The following is a 22,308-nucleotide window of genomic DNA, read 5'->3' as shown; positions in this document are numbered from 1 at the left end:
CAGTACTTAGGGGATTACTGAAGTCAGCCCAGTCTTACTGACAGACTGCAAAAAAGATGGTGGTAAAAAAGAAGATGGTATTGTATTTCGCAGATACCAGTATTCTGGCCTGTTCCAATGGAAGTGGGGCATCACACATTACTTAGTGGTTACCAATGGGTGTATTTTTTAATATACTATTTTGTGGACATTGTTTTTTCATGTACACTGCTCAGAACAGTGCTGTGCACTAACAGGGCAATATATAAATGTTAGAAATAAATAAATAGAATAATTTATGTGTATAACCTGCCATTTTATGCATAATCTCCCAATTTGAAGAGACACTTGTCCAGCAGGCCGAGGCAAAGAGGCAGTCCCGGAAGCAGCAAAATCAGGGAGCTGGACAGGGGACAGATTGTATTTGTCTTCAGTGTGGAAGGGGTTGTCACTCTCGAATTGGCCTTTTCAGCCACACTAGGTGCTGTTCCAAGTCCTCGATACAGAGCATGTTACCATAGTCTCTCGAGACTGAAGGATGCCTAAGAAATCTTTATTTTATTGGTTTATCTTCTATGGTATTACTGTATTAACATACAGGCTACTGATATGTAGTTCTATCTATCAAAACTGTAAAGAAAAACCAATGAAGTGGTGATGAGAGATCCTCAGAGCTATCATCAAAGACAGTCACCTACTTCTTTATTTTTATTTGCAGCACCTTGTCCACTGTTCAGTTGCAGAAAGAAATCATAAACTTGGTTTTAGGTGAGCAATTCAATGTTATAATTTATTTTATGGCTCTGGTTTTAGAAGATAGATGAGGAAAAATCAATTCAATGCACCTTTTATTGTAAACTTCCCTAATTCTCCAGCCAATAAATTATATAAAATGTTTATTGGCATGAAAATAAAAATTTTAAAAAAATCCATTATATTTGGAGTAAACATTTGCACATATTCAAGGAAAGTGCAACAAAAATGCATAACAATTTTCACACAGGCTGTTGCTCAAAATTACAAACTGATTCAGAAACTGTCTGAAACAAAAGCTTGACAAATCAGAAAGTTGAGCAAAACTGAAATCAACAAGAATCATCCAACACTATTTCGGACATATATCCTAATGTATGAAATCATAGCTGAGTTACATACATCCTGTTTCACGATGCTAGAGAAAAAAAATGCTTTCTCAGGCTGCAGCTCCTACAATCTGTAACTTTGTTGTTCCAAGTTCTACAAGAAAGAATTTCCAATAGTAAATTTAACAATGAGCCAATACCAACACACACACACACACACACACACACACACACACACACACACACACACACACACACACACACACACACACACACACACACACACACACACACACACACACACACACACACACACACACACACACACACACACACACACACACACACACACACAAGTAAAAAGAAAGCCCATGATATATCCTAATGACTTTGGTTCACTCAAATTCAGAGTTTAGGATCAGTGGGAAATCACAAAGGACAAAAAAGCAAGAAACATCCTTTCAGCCAAACTAGCTACTTCTGCTGATACAAGAGAAGGAGGAGAGTGATTTGGACTCTCATAGTATGTTTTTGTGGATTTTATAAGGATGCCATTTCTATTGTTCTTCTTACAGGGAAAGGAAAGTGCAGGACCAGAGAGGAAAGTGAAGCACCTCAGGGGACCTAGATAAGTTGGCTTTTAAATTACTTCCATCATATTCTCCACAAAGGGTTCCAGAAATTCTAAGTTTGTGTAGCTCCTCAAGTTTCCTTGTCCTTTCTCAGAAATTTCAGTCCCATAGTTCTGTGGATTAAGCTAAATCAATTAAACTGGTACAGGCATGTAACAAAAATATGCCCAAGAACCTATTGAGGTCCATGAGTCCAGCTAGTATGGCCTTCTTGTCCTTGCTTAGATACTGTGATGTCGAAGACAACAGTTTCCTCCTGTGGTGAGAAGATTAGCAGTATAACATTTGTTCCAGCTGTGGTGGTTAAACATCAACAGTAGCTAAATTCACAAAATATTGTTTTCATGAATGCCAATGAACACAAAAGTGTTTTCAAAAAGGCTAGCATGTTTCCTATAGAGAATATATAGGTGCTCCCACACTTCCTTGGCCCAAAAGCAGACGTCAAAGGCTGACAGCAGCAGCTGTTTCCCTACACCTCTTTGCATGCCAAGTGGAAACAATGGTCTTTAGGGCTTTATCCTGAGTGACACTTTCTCACCCGTGGCTGTTTTGTACTGTGAAGCACGCAAACATGCTTTGTTTTGGACCCCTTCCCTTGAGAAAAATGCCAAGGAAAGGACAAGAAAGTGGGGCTGCCCTTCACACAGAGATGACAGCTCATCACAAGAACCCTGAACACACCAAAGGAGAAGCAATAAGCAATTTAGTTGCTCAGCCTAAGATAATAAATTTCAAGTGCTGGGAGGAGGCAGCTGATGTGGAAACTCCTTCATTTGCTAGATCTTATTTAGGAAAGAAAAAAAAAAACCACACACACATATGCAAAAGGGCAATGGCAGAACTATTTCCCCCCCTCCAGCCAGTTATCTTTTTCACAAGTCATACTCCTGAGTTTGATGCTTATGTGCAACAGGGCAGGCAAAGGAAAGGAACACATGATTGCATTTGCATGATTCTGTCCATTATTTCCCAGAGCATCTGATCTCATCATGGCTACACAATTGGAAACAATCCTACTGCTGGAATGAAGGGAAGGAACTAGGGCCGTGCCCAAAAGTGGAGAAGGGTAAACAGAGAGTACTGAGGTGGGGTGAGATGACAAAGAAAGGGTGGATAGCTGGGCTCACTAAGTGACAGCTACACCTCCCAGCAAAGACAAAGGACTTGTCCATTATCCAGTCACCAAAAGTGTGGAGAAGGTCTTTCACTAAGGTCATTTGTGCTTTGTATCATCTTGTGTCATATTTCTACTCAGTTTGCTTGGTGCTAGCTAGATTAGATTGATGCTTATTTACTCTTGATTTTACTTTCATTTACATTAATACTGGGTGTGTTTGAGTATGTGTGGTGCTTGTGTTCTCGTTTGGAGTTTGGACAATTAGACTTTTTTTGGTCGTCTGCTTTGCATTTGGTCATTTGGGTTGGACTCTTCTGCCATGTGGTAGGCAAAGCAAACTGTTGCTGCCTAAAAAGAAGTGCTTTCTCCCCACCTCTCATCAGACTGCCAATGTAAAAAATTCCCATTATTGAACTGGGAAGATAAACAGCCAAAAACAGTATGGTTGCTGTTGTTTTTTAAAAGGGGGGGAAATGGAGAGAAGCACATTTTGGAGGTGGTTTGCTTCAAAATCTGAAAATTGGAGTGTGTTTAAAACATGGAAATCTTTAACGAACATAGCTCAGTGGCTTAGATCTGGCTGTAGAGCCAAAGGTTGGAAGTTTGATTTCCCACTGGGCCTCCTTGAAAGGGGCTGGACTTGATGATCTATAGGGTCCCTTCTAGCTCTGCAGCTTAAAGACTCTAAGATTGAGGTGGCACACAACTCTCTTCTTTTTCTTATGACACACTAACATGGCTATCTCCTTGAAATATATGAACCATGTTTTCTAGATGTAAATATGGTTGACTGCCATCTCTGCTGATTTCATATAGCTGAAACTATTACTAGTGCAAAAGTTGATCGTATGGTATCAAGTCAAGAATACTTTTTAATACTTACAGGTATTTGAACAATGTTTAACATTATTCACAGACATTGGGATGGGGTAAAAGTGCTCCCTGACAGAAATTTCTGGATTTGCAAATCCTATCAGTTCTAACCAATACTACGAATCTTCATCAATGCTGTGAGGTGTAGTCCAACAACACCTGGAGGACCACAGTTTGCCCATCCCAGTCTAGACAATCTAACAAGTTGATTGAGGAGTAACAAATAGTTTCAGGCCATTTTTTTTTCACACAAAATGAAGAATTTGCAAGAATGAACAAAATCCTGGCCTTGCTTAAAACATAATTGTGAGAAATTAAAAGTAACATTTTTTAAAAAAACTATACAAACAGAAATGTCCTAACTAAACTGTAAGCTGGCATAAAATTATCTTGGTATAGACCCCATGAAACTCAATAAGGCATATGACAGTATCCATTGGAGAAAGTGTAATGGATATCTTACCCATTTCTGTAGAATTCAGTTTGATAGAGATATAATGGTGTTAATTTTCTTGAACAGGGATAGTTATAAGTGGTTTTAAAGTAGAGTTATCAACATCTAGGCACAAATTATCTGAATAAGAGAACAGAGCTAGGGAATCTGGGGTGTTAGGCAAATTAAGAATTTCAGAGATTTGACTGGGGAATTAATTGGTTTGCCATCTGTGAAGCTATTAGTTGCTCTTAAATGCATCCATGTTTGCATAAATAAATGTTTTGCAATCCGACACCATCATTTTGTGATAGTGCATGGCCTCAGTTTTGGCTGTGTAAATGTGGTCAATCTAGCTAGCGTTGTTGGACAATTTTGGTAGAAATTAAGGATGGATAGGTAAACATCCAAAAAACGGTCTTGAATTGATTTGTTAACCTAGGAAGAATCAAACAATGCAAAAGACCTACACACACCCCAGTCAGAACCTCACCAAGTAATCAATATACTACTGCTTCCAAATGTGAGGGAGGAACAAAAAGAAAATGCAAACACCCATCTCTTTCCTTCTTTATTCTCTACAACTTTGTTTGTGCTGCTGCATTGACTGAGTAGTGGGTAGGGCTTCAGCCAATTATAGGTAGGGTCACCTCTTTTCTGTCTTTCCGCCACCCTATTTCTATCACCTCCTCTTCTTATCTTCTTGCGGATACCTCTGTTTGCACATTTTTCTCCTCTGTACTCTCTACCAGGTGGCCCACCAGAGGAAGGGTAGATTGCCCTATTTTGTTGTCAGGCTCTTTTAAAATCAGCAGAAAGTCAAAGATTGTCCATCCCACCTATGCCAAGACTGATTACTGTGGTTATACGCTTACCTGTCAAAGGCAAAGATGAGACAGCTCACTTAATCCAAGAAATCTATCAGACTGGGGAAATCTCAGCTCAAACATCTCCTTAAAGAGGAAAGGTGATAAACAGTCTGGCAATTATCACAACAGCCACTGTGGCTTTTATCTGAGTGCCTTCCCAGTTGTACCCTAACACAATGCACAACTCTCTTTGTGATATCTTTTCTGTGATGTCATATTTGATGGGCTTGGACTATTATGTCACACTAAAAAAGTAAAGTCACCCAGAACAGAAATAAACATTACTCTGTGTGTGAACTCATGGAAACAACAATCTTGCTTTTGACATAAATGCATCATACCATAATTAAAACTAATGAGGAGAGGGAAAGAAACATAGGTTGACTAAGCAACTAATGCTGGGCAGAATGGTTTGCCCTAGTTTTCAGTCATGTTTCAAAGATAGGTGGCAAAATAGATTTAGGCTTCATAATAAAAACTCAATTTAAATAACCAAAAAAAGGAGAAATTTGCTTGAAGATTGTTTTATTCTACCTTTTTCCCAGAGCAGAGCTATGAACCTGCCGTGGGAAGCACTGATGTAATTGCACACAGTGCATCATTTCCCAGCTGCTAGAAAGACCATTTGGGGCATAAATTAACTATAAAAAATACAGATGAGAAAATCTGCTTTTTCTCCAAAGATAGGCGAGACTACTTTTGCTCAATCCAGGCAGCTAACATTGGGCAGTTTAAACTCACATTGATTTATTTAAATAGGCTGCAATATGCAGTCTGGAGAAGGAACAGAGCTCTTGGTTAAGCCATGGATGGCTGATTCAAGGATAGCAGCTCAGATTCTCAGCTGGCATAAAGCACCTTGGTTCCAATTACTGCAAAGGCATCTACTCAGCTGACTCACATCCATAAGAAATGGGATCTCTGGGACCACTGAAATTTATACCAACTTACACCAGCTGGCTTCTTGTTTTCTGGCTTGCTGCCTCAAATGTTGCCTGCCACTGATTCTGCAAGAGCACACCTTTGTCAGTCATGGGCTTCGATTTCACTTCACCCAATACCAAGGATAAGTGCCAACATCAGGTAGCTGATATTTTTAGAGCAAAGAACTTTCTGTGCTCACTAAACTGGTTAAAATGCATATATTTCATCTCATCCCGAAGGATGAAGGAGGGAAGAAGTGACATGCTAAGCTGAGGAGGAACTTCTAGGATAGCATAATTCCATTTATCACCCTTTCAATGTCAAAAGAAGGGCAAAATAAAAGGTTTTTTTACACAATCTGTAAAGAAATGGCAGTTACATTTCACTATTTATTTCATGCTCCTACAGGTTAAGAGAATTTAGTGATTTGAGTGTCAGACTAGGTGCAAAGACACCCACATTCAAATCCTCACTTTGACATGAAGTTTACAGTGAGACCTTTGGTCAATCTCTAACTTTCTTATCCTGACCAATCTCACAGGGTTTATATAAAGATAAAGTATATATAGAAAGTATAGGAATACGTAAAGTATAGGAAGTAACAACATCATTTTGAGTTCTGTAGAATAACTTTTTTTTCCAGTAGTGATGTATGGAAGTGAGAGTTGGTAAAGAAGGCTGACTGCCGAATTGATGCTTTTGAATTGTGGTGCTGGAGGAGACTCTTGAGAGTCCCCTGGACTGCAAAGAGAACAAATCTATTCATTCTGGGTTCAATCAGGTTCAAAACAGGAACAACGTAAGTTTTGATTGGAATGCTTCAGGTGTAGGGCTTCCTTCGAAGCAGAGCCAAAACGTAAAAAATAGAGAATGCACTGTCAACACTGTTTACTGTCATGCTGTCATATCTCTTGTCAACTCTACTTTCTGTCATTATAATGATGTAAATGGAGCACAATGAGAATTGCTGACCAGTAGTAGAGAACTTGCTAATGGCCAGTAGCTGCTCATCATGAACAACGGTTCTGTTTACATATGATAGTTACTGATCTCCTAGACATCAGTGAAAGCTACTTGTTTCAAAAATGCATATGGGAACTGAAAAGTCTACTCAGCTTGCAAATAATGCTGAAACCAGTTAAGAGGATTGTGATCTGAAGAGGTCTCTTGCCAAGTAAAACTACCAAGCTTTTCTTAAGTAGATGGACTTTCTGTAAGACATGCTCTAAGTGCAGAATTGGGGTACCCTGGTCTACTGTTGCAACTGACCAGTGTTGAGAACTCGTGTAGTAGACTTTTCTCACAAATGAAACATTTACCTCCTCTGGTAAAGAGCAAAGGTGTACTTTCAGAACCACGGAAATTTCTACACATACCTGGGAGTGGGCAACAATACAATCACATCAAACACTGCTGTACCACTGAGATTCAACCTACATTGCAACAGGAAAACCTGGGCTTAATGAACTGTTGGAAGTCTCACGTCTCACAGAGGAAGCAGCGTGCTATCTTAACAACAACAGAACAGCAGATTTCCGGTGTCTTCATAAATTTCATTTTTAGCTGAATGACTGTGAGGTGGCTGCTGTGCTGAGCCTAGTGTAAGTCCTAATGATAACTAGTATGTTGTTGTTCCCTTGGATTTGCCATCTGCTACGATCACCTGTTTGCTGTTAGCAACAGTTTAGTTCTTAGATTCTTCTGTTAGACATTTGTTCTCTTCTCCCTTCCTCTTCTTCTTTTTTAACTTGTGTATTTGGGATTACGTAAGACTCTCTCTTGCAATACATCTACAACTGGACTTTAGCCTTCATTGTTACCATTCCACTATTAATCATCACCAATTATAAATGTAATAAAGAGATTAGTATGTATATTCAAGTCAAATTGTTTTCTAAGAAAATAATTAGAGTAAAAAGACCAGTGTACTATTGCAATAATTATAATGGCCTGAAAGCTAACGGCTGGAAACAACAGAACTCCTAGTTTCATAGGAAACAGGCACCTACCAAAGAGCTGGTGTATGTTGGGTCTGAAGTGTCATCTTGTAGATAGCGTGAGAGGCCAAAGTCAGACACTTTGCAGACTAGGTTGCTGTTGACAAGTATATTCCTAGCTGCCAGATCCCGGTGGACATAATTCATCTCTGCAAGGTACTTCATTCCAGCTGCAATCCCTCTAAGCATCCCCACCAACTGGATGACGGTAAACTGCCCATCGTTTTGCTGAATTAGTGAAAGATAAGCACCAATGTTAGCATTCCACATTTATTCCGAGTTAACCTAGAATCCAGGTGGGAGCAGCAGCTCACATTACAAGCCTAAAAGAGGAAACAGCTATTTGAGAAAACGGTGAGGTTGAATACTGTTTTGTTTGTTAACTGACCATGAAAATAATTCGGGAGTAGGGAAGCTTAGGAGCAGTCGCTGAAGAAAGAGGAGAAAATAAGAGGTTTAAGAAACAGAAGTCTGAGTGCAAAGCAGATAGAAAAGACAGGGTGTTGAAGGAAAGAAGAGCAAGATATATCAGAAGTCGCTAGATGAAAAGGCAATGCAAGGAATTTGTAGGAAAATCCCTAATTATCTAAGAACAAGAGAAGCATATACAGACCAAGAAGGGAATAATCAGTGGAAGAAACATAATTACCAGGAGCAGAACTTTTATATTCCCATTTTACTACAATGCAGTAAAAGTAAGGAACCTTTTCCTACTTGTTTATGGATGACTTCTAAACAGGTTTAGCAATTAAAAGAACAAGGTAGGGTGTTATAATTGTTTGGAACTAATTAATCTGCTTAATGCACATAGCTCACACCATCACAAAAGATCTCATTAAATGGCTCAATTCCATAATCACCTAAAAGGGATTAAAAATAGATGCACTTACACGTAAAAAAGAATCTAGGGCTCCATTCTCCATAAATTCTGTTATAATCATCACTGGACGGCTTTTGGTGACTACCCCTTCTAGTCGAATGATGTTTGGGTGATCAAATTGACCCATGATGCTGGCCTCGCTCAGGAAGTCCCGCCGTTGTTTCTCAGAGTAGCCCGCCTTTAATGTCTTTATAGCCACATAGATTTCTCTCTTTCCAGGCAGTTTCAGGCGCCCTTTATAGACTTCACCAAACTCTCCTGTAATGGAACAAGATACAATTTACAACCAACCCTTTTCAATGTGGCCTTTCAAAGGGAAAAGTAATAAGAGCTACCCAATTGCTTCTCTTGGATGATGGCAAACAAGAGGTAATTACATGGTGGTTTGCTCTAAGAGTTTCCAAGTATCTCTTTGAAAGGTCAATGGCAGGGTCATGCAAGTCTAAACCCAGTGATATCCAAAGTGAAGAGAGCTCTTGCAACTTTAATGATTATGTGAAAGTTTCATCAGATGCAGTTTTTTCTCACAACACTGTGACAAGATGAGTCAAATTTTCTGAAATTTCCTCTTCACAATTATGAACAATCTAGTGGACTCTGTTCACTTAGCACACATACCCTAGTCATTACAAATATTGTAGACTTTTACTGCCAAGCTGTATGCTGATAGACATCTATATTAACAGATAACTATACATGTTTATTTTTTTTTTAAAAAAACCCTGGTAATTCATTCATGCCTGCTCAGTGACCTCTTAGATTTTATTCAATCAGCAGTTAATTCAGTAGCAATATGTTTTAATGGTGCAATCTGTTTCATTTAAGAGGAACGTCAGAATGAAGAGCTATTTGACAGTGGAACAGACGGCTTCAGGAGATGGTGTGCTTCCCTGTATGGGAGATATTAAAGCAGAGTCTTGATGGTCATCTGTCAGGGCTGCCACGGTCACATTTCCCATTAATCTTTCAGCATTCCTCATCTTAGTTTAAATTTCCCTTTCCTTTCTTGGATTTTATGGATCCTTCTTGTTGTTCTTTTCTATATCTCTGCAATGATAGTTGTCCTAGACCCTTTTCTTCCTATGTGAAGTCACTGAAGAGTTTCATTTAGGATTTAGATGTTATTTTTGTCACCTTTTCTACTGCTTCTTATCTGTTGCAAACAACTTTAAGAGTTTCATTAATAATCATTTAAGGTTTTTTTTTCTTTTGTCAACAGGAAAAGTCTTTTTGCATTCTGCCCTGATTGTATTTCTCCCCTCACAGCTATTCCGGCTGATTGAGCTTAGTAATGCTAAACTGTTCTTTATATGGTCTTCACTATTTTGATACTATGGCTGTGTTTGTTGTTCTCTAACTTTATTATCATTTTCATATTAACAATTCATGATTCACAGTCCTCTCTTTGTCTTGTTTTGTGCAGAGATAATAAATCTTCATATTCTGCTTCCAATTACAGTGGTGCCTCACTAGACGATGAAAATCCGTTCCACTGAAATCACTGTTTAACGAAATCATTGTCTAGCGAAAAGCATTTCCCCATTGGAATGCATTGAAACCTGTTTAATGCATTTCAATGGGGAAGAATCGTCGTTGTCTAGCGAAGATCGGACATAGGAAAGCCACTTTGCGAACCGCCCATCAGCTGTTTAAATAGCTGTCTTGCGAAGCTTAGATCCCGAAAACACCCATTTTGAGAGTGTGGACGGAGCTGTCAAAATCGTTGTCTAGCGAAAATCGGTTTGTAAAGCAGGGACCAAACATTGTCCAGCGAAATTCCCCCATAGGAATCACTGTTTTGCGAATCGCTATAGCGATCGCAAAAAGTCAATGTCTAGCAAAAAAAACTGTCATGCGGGGTAACTGTCTAGCGAGGCACCACTGTACATAGTCTATTTGATTTCTATATTGGTCACCTGGTAGACATACATGTGTACCATCATCTGTTGTATCTGAAACATTTATTTGCAATATACCAATCATTAGCATCGCAGAATTTTGAGTCATTTTCTTGCTTTGTTCCTGATTCCCAGGCCAAATTCTCCAATAATGTTTGACTCCTAGTGACAATGCTCTCAAGATTCCTTGAGACACTCAAACCTCTCACTACATTAAAATGTACATCCAAGAGGGGTAAACAGTAATGGGTCTGGATATTATAATGCTGTGTTCCTAAAATATATGCACCAGGAAGTAAGCTCCATTTGATTAATGGGATTTAATTTTTTAAAAAAAAATGTATATTTAGGATCAAATTCCAGGACAGGTATGATAAATTTAGCTGTGACTGTTAATTAAAGGCTAAAACATCAACCAGATCTTCTTCGGCATCCTTCAGTCTCGAGAGACTATGGTAACGGGTTCTGTATCGAGGACCTGGAACAGCATCTAGTGTGGCTGAAAAGGCCAATTCGAGAGTGACAATTCCTTCCACACTGAAGACACATACAATCTGTCCCCTGTCCAGCTCCCTGATTTTGTGGCTTTCATGACTGCCTTTTTGCCTCAGCCTGCTGGACAAGTGTCTCTTCAAATTTGGAGAGGCTGTGATGCAACGCCTACCTCCAGGTTGATCCTTCAGATGTCAAGGTTTCCCATCTGTTGAGGTCCATTCCTAAGGCCTTCAAACCCCGCATGTAGATATCCTTGTATCGCACCTGTGGTTTCCCTCTGGGGCAATTTTCCTGCACTAATCCTCCATACAGGAGATCTTTTGGAATCCGACCATCAGCCATTCTCACAACATGCCCAAGCCAACTTAGACATTGCTGTTTCAGTAATGTATACATGCTGAAAATTCCAGCTCGATCTAGAACTACTCTATTTGTAACTTTGTCCTGCGAGGTGACACCAAAAATGCGTCAGAGACAACGCACATGGAACATGTTCAGCTTCCTCTCCTGCTGTGCACAAAGGGTCCAGGACTCACTGCAGTACAGGAGTGTGCTCAAGACACAGACTCTATAGACCTGGATCTTGGTATATGCCGTTGAACGCTAAAATAAAAGTTACTTAAGGTAGTTAAAGGCTTTAAAAAGTCAACAAGAAAATCCATGTTTGCAGGGTTTTGGGGGGGTTTCCTTTAAATCCAATGTTATACCAGAGGAGGTGGAGAAAACTACATATAAAGTCAAAGCAAAGAGGTGGGTGAAAGAACTTGCTGTCTGAAGTCCCCCCAACCCTTAGTGAGCTACTATGTGCTTCTATCTTCTCTTTAAAAATTGGGGTGGGAGGGAGTTGTTGCAGCAGATGAAGGAGGTTGATATAGATACAGGAAGGCCAAAAAAGTGAGATAGAGAGAAAGAGACAGACAGAGAGAGAGTTAGGGATGCTTCCAGATAAAAGCTATTAAGGTGAGCACAATGCCAACAGGAAAAGCTTCAAATGAGAGATAATACTTCCTAGTTTGGTGCAATTGTGCTGTTATGACTGCTATGTCATCCAGACTGATGCTGTTAGTTTATTTGGATTAGTTATGGCCAAAATGAAAAACTGCTTGCAGGCATTAAGCATGCCAATCCAGAACAGATGATGCTCATGAACAGCTCCATCTGGAAGCAACTTTAGAGGAGAAAGGAGCAAATCTAAGCAACTGAAGGAGAAAAGCAAGCAATGGATACAACCAGTGGGCTGCCACAGATTATAAGCAAGAGGCTTGCAAGAGGGTGGAAAGAGATAAAAGCAGAAATGAACTGAAGCTAGAGGTAGGGAAAAAAAGTTCATGCTAAACCAGAAATGGGATATCTTTGGTGCTTCAGACATTTTGGACTTTGACTCCCTGATGCCCTTGTCAGAATGGTAAATGGCAAGGGATTATGGGAGCTGTAGGGCAAAACTTCTGTAGGCCAAAGGCTGCCCGCTGGTAATCTTTTTTTTTTTTTTTTTTTTTAACTGACTTCACATCCCATAGCAATGGATATGACTGAGGAGCATGTATAGCATAGCTTTGATCCATTCATGGACCAGCTGCTGACTTCTGATGGGCCAGCTAGTGTGGGCGTTCTCACAAACGATACTGGATTGGGTGGAACCGAACCTGACCACCAAGGTACTTTCAGTGCTCAAGATTTTCATAGGATTATTTTACAACTCCTGAAGACACATTTGGAGTCCAAGGAAACAGAGCAAAAATGATTAAATCAGCCATTCCCTGGAGTAGGAAATACAATGTAATTTGCCTTCACTTGGTGATACTTTTCTCCTTTGACTGAAAACCTGGATTATGGGATGCCTATCTATGACCCATTGTAACCTGCAAGGTCCTTTCTTACATGGCTGCTGTGATTAAGTGTGAGTATGGTGGATCAAAAAGAAAATAGTGCCTTCCACACCTCCCCTCTTCACTAGCAAACTGTGCTTTCTGGGTCACCTGCTGCTGTATAGTAAGGTGCCAGCCATAGAGATTTCTGTAGGCAATGAAGTGCTGGTGGCAATCAAAGGTCTGATTTCCTCTTCCAAGGATGGATTTTGTCTCTCTCTGACCTCAGAAGGGGAGATCTGATCAATCTGATGATTCTTGGTACATTATCTCAGGGACTACAGGACTGCAGTTTAAGAGAACAAAGGCAATGATTTATGTAAAATAGGACTATTTGGAACATAAACTCACTGGTTTCATAGAGTCATTTTATGCAATGACTGGTTTTGAGTAACTTTTAATTTTTAAGTTAACGGCAGTCACCTCAAGTGAAATTAACTAACAGCTTTTAAAAAGTGAGATTCCTCTTAAAGCAGATAAAGAGATGCTATAAACTAGGTACCTATTTATTGTTAATTAAATCAGGGAATGCAACAAAGTATTAAAGTGTGTCAATTAATTAAGCACCATCTCTGAAACCACAGAAGGAGATTCAGTTAGGCTTTCAGGAGAGAAGTGCCACTGCTCTGTTAACTGCACTGGACGAGCCCAGGTATCAGAGGAAGGAAGAAAGGAAGGAAAGGAAGGAGGAGCAAGGAGGGGAAGAAGAAGGGGGGGAATGGTACTGAGCACCCGCCCAGTGGGAAATGAGTCACACCTGCTCCAATGACTTCTTCAATCTTCACGAATGACACATCAATCTCCTTGGCAAACTCGCGGACAGCTTCATTGGGGTCCTCATACGTAAAAGGATCAATGTAGATCTTCATTCCTGGGGAGCCTTCTCATTTGAGAGAAGACAAAATGAGGGACAAAAAAGGGAGAGAGAGAAAAAAATCATATTCATCTCTGAGAAGAGGGATTAACAGCATGTCTCTCCAAACCCTTCTTCTTTCCCTCTCTCTGCAGGAAAATATTTTTCTCTCTGCTCCACTGTTCCTCTTGCTTCATTCCTCCTCTTACAGTATTCTCTACTTCCTCCACATTATCTTTGCGCTTGCCATTCTCCTTGAATTATAGACCATGTGAGTTATAACTGGCAGCTTGGGAGCAGGCCATGGGTTGCACCCAGAAAGTGGGTGCATACTATTATTCATTGAAGTGGTACAAAATCCATTAGGAGGGAAGTCAAGGAAAAGAACTGTTGGTAAGGATCAATATTTATCAATCTGACACCTTTTCTGCATTGGTCTGATTGCAAGGGTTATGCCAGGTGGCTATGGCAGAGCAGCAAATGCAGAGCAAAAATAATAATCAAAGAGAACAGCAGCAAGCTGAGAAGAGAAATGAGTCAGGAGGAGAAAGTGAGAAAGGCAAGAGAGGGAAGAATGAAGAAAAATACGCTAGAAACAGTCATCTCAGAAATCAAAAGCAAAACAGAAAGTACAAACGAACAGGAAAATCAAGAAAATTCAATCAGGAGATCATCACAGTGTTCTCCCAAAGGAAGGAGCACGTACAGAACCGATGAAAGACCTAAGAGACATGGAATTGTTAAGCTATTTGACATTCTGGAAGTTTTCCAGTTGATTCAAGTCTTCTCTCATTTAAATGGTATATATTCAAACCACTAGAGCAAAGTTTCAAACCCAAACTAATTTTCTGGTTTTATGGCAAAAGATGGTGGCAAGTTTATGATGCTTCTGCTCATGCATAATTTAGCCCATTTTTATTTACTCCACATACCTTTGATAGTTTTGTGGCTGCTACTAAAATGACAGAATGCAGCAATTACAAACAAGTGAACATCCTAATGATAAAATATATCCTCTGTAATAAATATTCTCAGGTTTACTTCTGCCTCCTAAAAGCTTCACTAAGACCCCATATGGTAGGCTGCCAAACTTCCAGACATGACTAGGAATGCGCAGGGTACTGGAAAGAGTTTGGGAGGTTGCCTGCAGGAATATAGTGTGGCAGAAACCTCATTATTTCACTCATTAAATTTTAAGAGTGATCTCACACTCAGAAACACAAATCATATTGGTGGACGCACTTCCTCCCAGCTGGTGTACATTAAGCAGTGAAATAAATGAATCTAACAAAGGCTAGTTGACTGCTGTGCAAGATAACATTTTAAGATTAAGCTCGGCAGACCTTGACACAAAACACTGTGGTGCCACCTGTTATAAAGGTGATATGTATGTTTCTTGTTTGTAGTGAGGCACTGGTGAAGGGAACTGAGAGTCTCATGACCTCCTAAACTCCAGTATAGCCCTCTAGGGCCTTTTTAACCAGTCTCAAAGGGTGCTATTATACTACTCCCGTTTTAAGAACTGATAAGAGTGTTGATGTATCCCTGACAGGGAACCACATTGTACAAAAGATGTAACGGCTGTCCAAGGACAGAGAACAGTACGAGGCAGACAATACATATATTACATACTCCGTGTCTAAGCAGAGGATGCCAACTCATAAGCAGAAAATTCAGTTTTTCAACTACCGCTCACAAAATCTGGAAGACAGTATGACTTCTGGTCATGCTGACTGGGAGATTTTCAGAGCTGTACTTTAATAAGCTCTGCAAGAAACAGAACTCAATTAAATGATGGAAGGATGGGCATGCACCTTGGGCTTACCCACTGACTCACTTCCATTTACTGAATTGTTACCTCCCTTACTTTTTTCCCATTTCTTGTTCTGTTCTCTGTATTATCCACTCTTTCAGGGAAAACCGATAAGTGGAAAATAGAGATCTCCAAAGATATTCCATAATGTGCAGGAATGGCTCTGGAAAGGAGGGGCATAAAAGAATGTCATTCACCTGAACACCCAATGAGGATTAAGCATATCCACAGGAACAAAAAAAAATTAACTAATGATGGAGAGGAGTATAAAAACAAGGAAGGAACGAGAAAGGAACACAGTACAGTGGTGCCTCGATTTACAACCATAATCCACTCCAGAAGATGGACATAACTTGAAATGGTTATAAGTCGAAGCACCATTTGCCATTGAAACGCATTGGAACGTGAGTAATCCGTTCCAGCTGGGGAAAAAAATAACCCCCAAAATAAAATAAAAATAAAATACTGCAAGTCCCATAGGAATGCTCCGGGGATGCAAAAAAAAAAAAAATCGAAACAAAACAAATAAACCCCAAAATAAAGAGAGCAAGCCCCAAAAATAAACAGAGCAAGCCCCTAGGCTCTAGGGCTTAAAAAAACAACAATGGAGGGAGCCCCATAGGAATGCGCTGGAGCTGCAAAAACAAATAAATAAAAAAATAAACCATGGAGCAAACCCTGAAGGAGTTGTGGCTTAAAAACAAAACAAAGCCAAAAATAAACAATGGAGCAAGCCCCATGCTGGGGCTGCAAAAAACAACAACAAAAAAACAACACAGCACAGAAACATAACCCCTCCAACCCACCCTGCAAAACCCACCCAGAACAGTTTTTAAAGAGCAAAAAGCAGCACCTTACCTTAGCAGGCATTCCCAAGCCTCCTCTGATCGCACTCACTCTAACTGCTGGGGCGAAAGAGCTACGAAGAAGCAGCCTCTTCGCCTACCAACAGTTAGCAATTTGAATTTCCCACCCTTTTTCCCTGCCTTTTTTTGATCGTAACTGGAAGCTCAGGCCACAAGTCGAAGCAAAATTTTGGAGCTGGAGCTGGTCATAACTCGAAATGGTCGTAAGTCGGGACATTCGTAAGTTGAGGCACCACTGTATTGTGTTCTTGCCCCCAGATTTACCATGTTTTTACACAGTAGCTTTACTGAAATGTACCGTATTTTTCAGTGTATAAGGTGATACTTTTGTCTAAACTCTTTAGACTAAACATTGAGGGTCGTTTTATACATGGAAGTAAGCTGAGGAGAGAACAAAACAGCCCATACCTTGTCTCTGCAAACAGGCTTCCTTCAATCATGAGGCTTAGCTTCCTACAGTCAGGAGACTTAGCTTCTTCCAATCAGGAGCCCTATGTAACTTATGTTTGATGCTGTACAGACCAACTGGAACACACCTCATTGAAGTTCGAGCCTGTAGGCAGTACTCAGATTCAACAGGGACTTGTAATGTCCAAGTGTTCTGAGCCCAAAGGCTGAATACTCAAAGCTAAGTTAAAATTTCTTAATTTGGGGTTAGAAAAGGGGGGGCATCTTATACATGGAAAAATACAGTAGGTGGTGTGTGCACCAACCACAGGATTCATTTTGAGCCCAGGTGCAGTGATTCAGAAAACTAATTCAGCTTGGACTCTTTCTGAATCCCAGATTGATTTGGCCATCTCCTGAATCTCTCTGGATTTTAACTCAGTTCACTTTGGAATTTGGTCATATTCAGAGAACACTCCTAAAAATGATAATGCTCTTATTTTGTGAGTGGGCACCAAAGTCAGCCTTATTGCTCTGAGTTTCCTACTCACTTTTATAGTCTCTTCCCCTTTCCCCAACAAACATCTTCCATTCTGTTTATCTCGTCTTTTCCTGGAATTGGTTTGCTCATTCTTTCCTTGTGCTAGCAACCATTAAACCAGCAACAGTTCTCTATCTGTCCATCAAATCATAGATTTATCTGCTACTCTCACTGTGACCACAGTTGCTTGTATCAGATTTCCTATAGCCACATTTAGATGTTCAATAAAAGAGTTAATTTCAACTTGTGCAGAAAGGGAGCAGGCTAGCCTCACCACTCTTGCAACCTAATTATCACAGGTGAAAAGCTAAATCTGAAAAGGGGAGCAGTCTCAGGATTTTCCACCCAGTCAAAAAACCTGGAAAATCAGGGTTCTTGGTCACTTGTTGATACTGAGACTGTTCTCCTTTTCAGATTTAGCTCTCTTTGGGCAAAAGCTGGGATAGCAAGGGCAAGGCTAGCCTGATCCTTGGAAGGGGCAGATCCTCTGTGATCAATAGGACGGAGAAAGGGGATGGACTTTCTGAGGCTGAAGCATCATCAGGCATCACTGAAGGCCTTGGAAAGTAAGAGATGGTCCTTCTCGTGGCCCTTGAGACACATTCCTGGGAGCATAGGATTGTAGACTAGATATGAATGGGAAAAGCTGATGTTTGGACAATGCTCCATCCCAAATTCTCTTCTATTGTTCCCAGCAGTGAAACCTACAATGAAGTCATTGGTGCTTTGCCAGTACATAAATCTTTTTATGGCTTCATCACATACAGTTTTACTGTTCCATAAATCTTTTTACAAGTGCAGCTGATGCACTAGCTGGATTACAAAGGAATTTACAAGATCATAGCCAAGGCCAGTTTACAGATTAAAAAAGTAAAACAAATATATAACACAGAAGAATCAAGAATGACCTTGTAAATCAAAATGCAGCTACCCTATCTGCCAGAGCAAGATGGCCTCAAATGGTCCAACATTTCATAATACCTCTGATCATCTATAAGGTGTGTATGCTACTGTAGTGATCACTGTGCTTTGGTTCAGGTAGAAGATTATCGGCATGCACCAATGGGAGCTGTTGGGAGGCGGAGCCAGAGAAACTAGAAGGGAGGGGTGAGTCAGAGTCTAGTTAGTTCAGTCAGAGACAGAGAGGAGATAAAGAGTTTGGGGGTTTGTGACAGAGAGAGAGTGTTTAAGGAGTGATTTGTCAGAGTGTGACCTGTATTAATTAAGATAGAAGAGGTTAAAGTAAAATACTGAAGCTTGGTGCAACTTTAAGAATGTGCTTAAGAACTATTTCTAAAACAACGTGTAATCAATAAACCTGTTTCTGTGTAAAAGTTCAGTACTGAATGGACCTCAGTCTTTCATAGGAAATATAGGTTGATAAAGAGATCAACTAGTGGCATACTAGTTGGGATACTCGTGTGAGCTCTGTGTTTGTTGAAACAAGCAGGGACTGCAGGGTAAACGCCACAGCTACTAACAATGGCTCTGCTATCACTAAAAGGATGAGGGAATATTCCAGAATTTGGAAGCTGCCTATGGACAAGAGTGGCTTGAAATATTTGGAACCATATTTATGAAGCAGCACAAAAAGCACATTCAATTGTGCCATTATAAACAAAGTTTTACAGTACATGAATTTGCTACTGAAAGTGAGGAGCAAAGGATGCATGTGACTAACACGCAGGATTACCACCTCCATTTGGGCTAGAAACCCTTTAGTTCCACCACCACTTCAATACCAGGGTCCATAATTTTTCCTCTTTTCTTTGGCCCTCTTTCCTTTCGTGTTAATTGTATTCTTTTTTCCATCTCACCAGAGTTCATTTCATCTTTCTTTCTCCTCATATTCTTTCTCCTCATATTCCTTAACAACCAGTGGGAAATCATTCTTCCCATGTTTCTCTATACTGTTTAAAGAGTTTCTGAGTCCTGCAGAGGAAAAAAGCAACTGTAGTTGTCTAAGGGCTCTATGAAGAAATGAATCTCTCAGGCCTGTCTCCAGTCTCCTCTTGAAGAAAGATACCTGGTGTCTAATGATGGTACTACAGCCTGCAGACAGATATTCATTCATTCATCCATCCATTCTTACATTTGTAATCTGCTCTTTCCACTAATAACCCATAGGACAAAATATTATGGCACCTTGAAGGCTAACAGATCCATTTAAGTTTGAGCTTTCAAATATCAAAATTGCAAAGTATAGCAATTCAAAACAATAATAAAATCTAAAATAATATAAAAATGAATTAAATGCAAACAAACCTAACTAAAAAACCTTAACCAGGAAAGAAAGCTATATAATAGAAACAATATACTAGCGAGAAGGCCAAAGAGACAAGACAAAAATATACTAGATACAAGGTTCACCCATCCTTCCAGTTCTTCCCTGAGTCCTCCCTCTCTCCCCAATCACTCGGGAAGAGAAAATTGCTAGTTCTCCTTCAAGTTGCACATATGCTCATATTGCTCATTCTAGCTCAAGTAGTATGGTTGGGTTAGACCAAGGAAAATGGAATTTGTTCATCCCTTTGATGTCAGTTTCTTTAACAGAACATTTGTCTTAATTAATTATAATGCTTTGATCCGTTTTTAGAATAAATAAGCTCAAAATTCATATCCTCAGAGTCTTTTTAGTATCCATGGCACATTTCAGGTGTCTAGGTTCCATGGTTTGGAAACAAGCAGATATGCATATTGTCGCCTTCCAGTCTCTGCCTTATCTTATTATGCATCAACAAGAACAGCTTTGTTCTCCTATCTTACTGATCACTCACAACCTTCCTATTCCACATTAGGAAGACTCTTCCATGCATCAAAAGGTGTATGCTTTTCTACCAACAAATGACAGTAATTCAACAAAGAGATACATCTTTCAATTTCTACTATTTATTATTTTCAAGGGCAGAAGGCATGTTGGCATGGATACTTACTAAAAATATATGTGGTAACATAAATCAATTGCAAACCTTTTCAACTTCTTAACCAATAAATGGGACCTCTAAGTATATCTATGTATACAAATACCAGACGCTAGTGATAGCTCTAAGAGATGCGCAGTGCCTTCATGTCTACCCTATGATCACCCAATAGATCAGACTGGTCAAAGCAAGAAAAAAGATGTGGGACTAGATTTCCTTGCTCTATTCAAGCAAGGGATGAAGTGCAGCTGTACTTCTTGCTTGTAAATAAGACAATGCCATTCTGCAAGGAGGAACTGGTATAGGTTGGGGGGCTGAAGTGTCTAGCAGCAGATCCAGGAGCCAGGAATTCAAATCCGCAAAGTGACTCCAGAGAAAGTTGCTTGCTGAGATCATCCAGAGTGTGCACTGCTGATGGGATTCTCTGTTCTGCCACAAGTGCAGCTTTGGGCAAGTCACAGAATTCCAGAAAGCTACTAAGAGAGACCGGTTTAAAAAAACTTCTGTCTACTCTATACAGTACCTACAAAATCCTGGAAATGTCACTATGAGTGAAAATTAACTTGAATGCATATAGTTAATTAACATCTGCAAGAAGAGATATAAAATAATGAATTTCCAAATGTGGCTGCTTTGTTTGTATAGCCTTCAACATTCACCGAATGGTTTAAGGAATTAAGAGATAAATTACTTGTTTTATTGTATTTTTTTAAACTGCATTTTTTTTGCTCATTCTTACTTTTAAGCTCCTTAAGTCCCATCTTGAAAGGCAAAATGTACAAACTATATATACATAAATTTTAACCTGATATATGTTTTATTTGCACTAGCCAAATAGTAAAGACTGGAATTGCTGTCCCTCTCCTGCAGATTGAAGTGACAGAGAAAAATGCTTTCTCCATGTCATGGATTTGTGGAAATGGAATTTGCTCCATTTTTTGTCCTGACATTTAAAACTATAGATAAAATATTTTATTCTCTCTTCCTTTCCCTCTTTTATCCCTTATTTCATCCATAAACAATCATACCATAGCTACCCCAGTGCCTTACTTTAAGCAACCCTGAAAGCCTGGAGCATCTCCTGACAGCTATCAGCTTTCAGGTGATCCCCTGGACCCTGCATTCTGCATCCTCCATGCTGGGGACAGGCAAGGTCTCAGGGCCTGGATACCACCTTCAAACCCCCAGCGACTCTGTCAAGTGTATCAGCTGGAATAGCTGAAAACAGCCATTAAACAAAGAAACAAAGAGAATGAATTAAAGAAACTATTGTTTCTAGGGCTTTCTGTCTCAAAAAGGGTGGGGGTGTATCTGGTAATAAATGTTAAATTCTGCTCCAACCATATACACTGTCATGCCTACATTTCTTGGTTTACTTTATACCAGCAGTTTCAAAACATGTCTTCATGAGGCTGTCCTGATAATGTTCCTTCCAGTGGGATATGCACTTGCTTTTTCTGGATTTGAATATATATAAGGGACGACAGAGGATGAGATGGTTGGACAGTGTCACCGAAGCGACCAACATGAATATGACCAAACTCCGGGAGGCAGTGAAAAACAGGAGGGCCTGGTGTGCTCTGGTCAATGGGGTCATGAAGAGTCAGACACAACTAAACGACTAAACAACAACAACAACACTTATTTCAGAAAGTGAGCCAAAGTGCTGTTTTTGGAGAACTGTCAGCCATGGGGATGTGTCAGAGGGCCAGAGCTATAACAGGGAAATACACTGATGGTTCAGACAACTCTCTCTAACAGGAATAAAGAGTGCAAGAAATACCACAGAGGAGCACAGAGGCAAAAGGGAAGAGACTTAACAGTATATAAAAACAGACCAAAAGGTATTTGTGGAGTGGCAAATATGTTTGCTGTACGTT

The 22,308-nt window shown here is 39.9% G+C and overlaps 1 protein-coding gene across 8 annotated transcripts in view; it reads right to left on the bottom strand.

Moving 5' to 3' along the window:
* The window catches only part of EPHB1 (EPH receptor B1), a 436,605-nt gene that overhangs the window by 43,665 nt on the left and 370,632 nt on the right, over positions 1-22,308 (bottom strand). For 5 of the 8 annotated variants that reach the window (XM_078389291.1, XM_020786358.3, XM_078389288.1 and 2 more), the window contains exons 10-12: positions 13,805-13,927; positions 8,800-9,047; positions 7,922-8,137 (exon numbers count right to left, since the gene is read on the bottom strand). In XM_078389291.1, the coding sequence (XP_078245417.1) occupies positions 7,922-8,137; positions 8,800-9,047; positions 13,805-13,927 (587 nt within the window). The remainder of the gene's footprint in view (positions 1-7,921; positions 8,138-8,799; positions 9,048-13,804; positions 13,928-22,308) is intronic. The other 3 variants (XM_072995856.2, XM_078389290.1, XM_020786364.3) reach the window with 1 other exon arrangement.

This window comes from Pogona vitticeps, chromosome 3, assembly GCF_051106095.1.
Source record: "Pogona vitticeps strain Pit_001003342236 chromosome 3, PviZW2.1, whole genome shotgun sequence".
NCBI classification, from domain to species: domain Eukaryota; kingdom Metazoa; phylum Chordata; class Lepidosauria; order Squamata; family Agamidae; genus Pogona; species Pogona vitticeps.
Note: the sequence above shows the minus strand (reverse complement) of the source record. Positions and strands in the feature narration are given on the sequence as shown.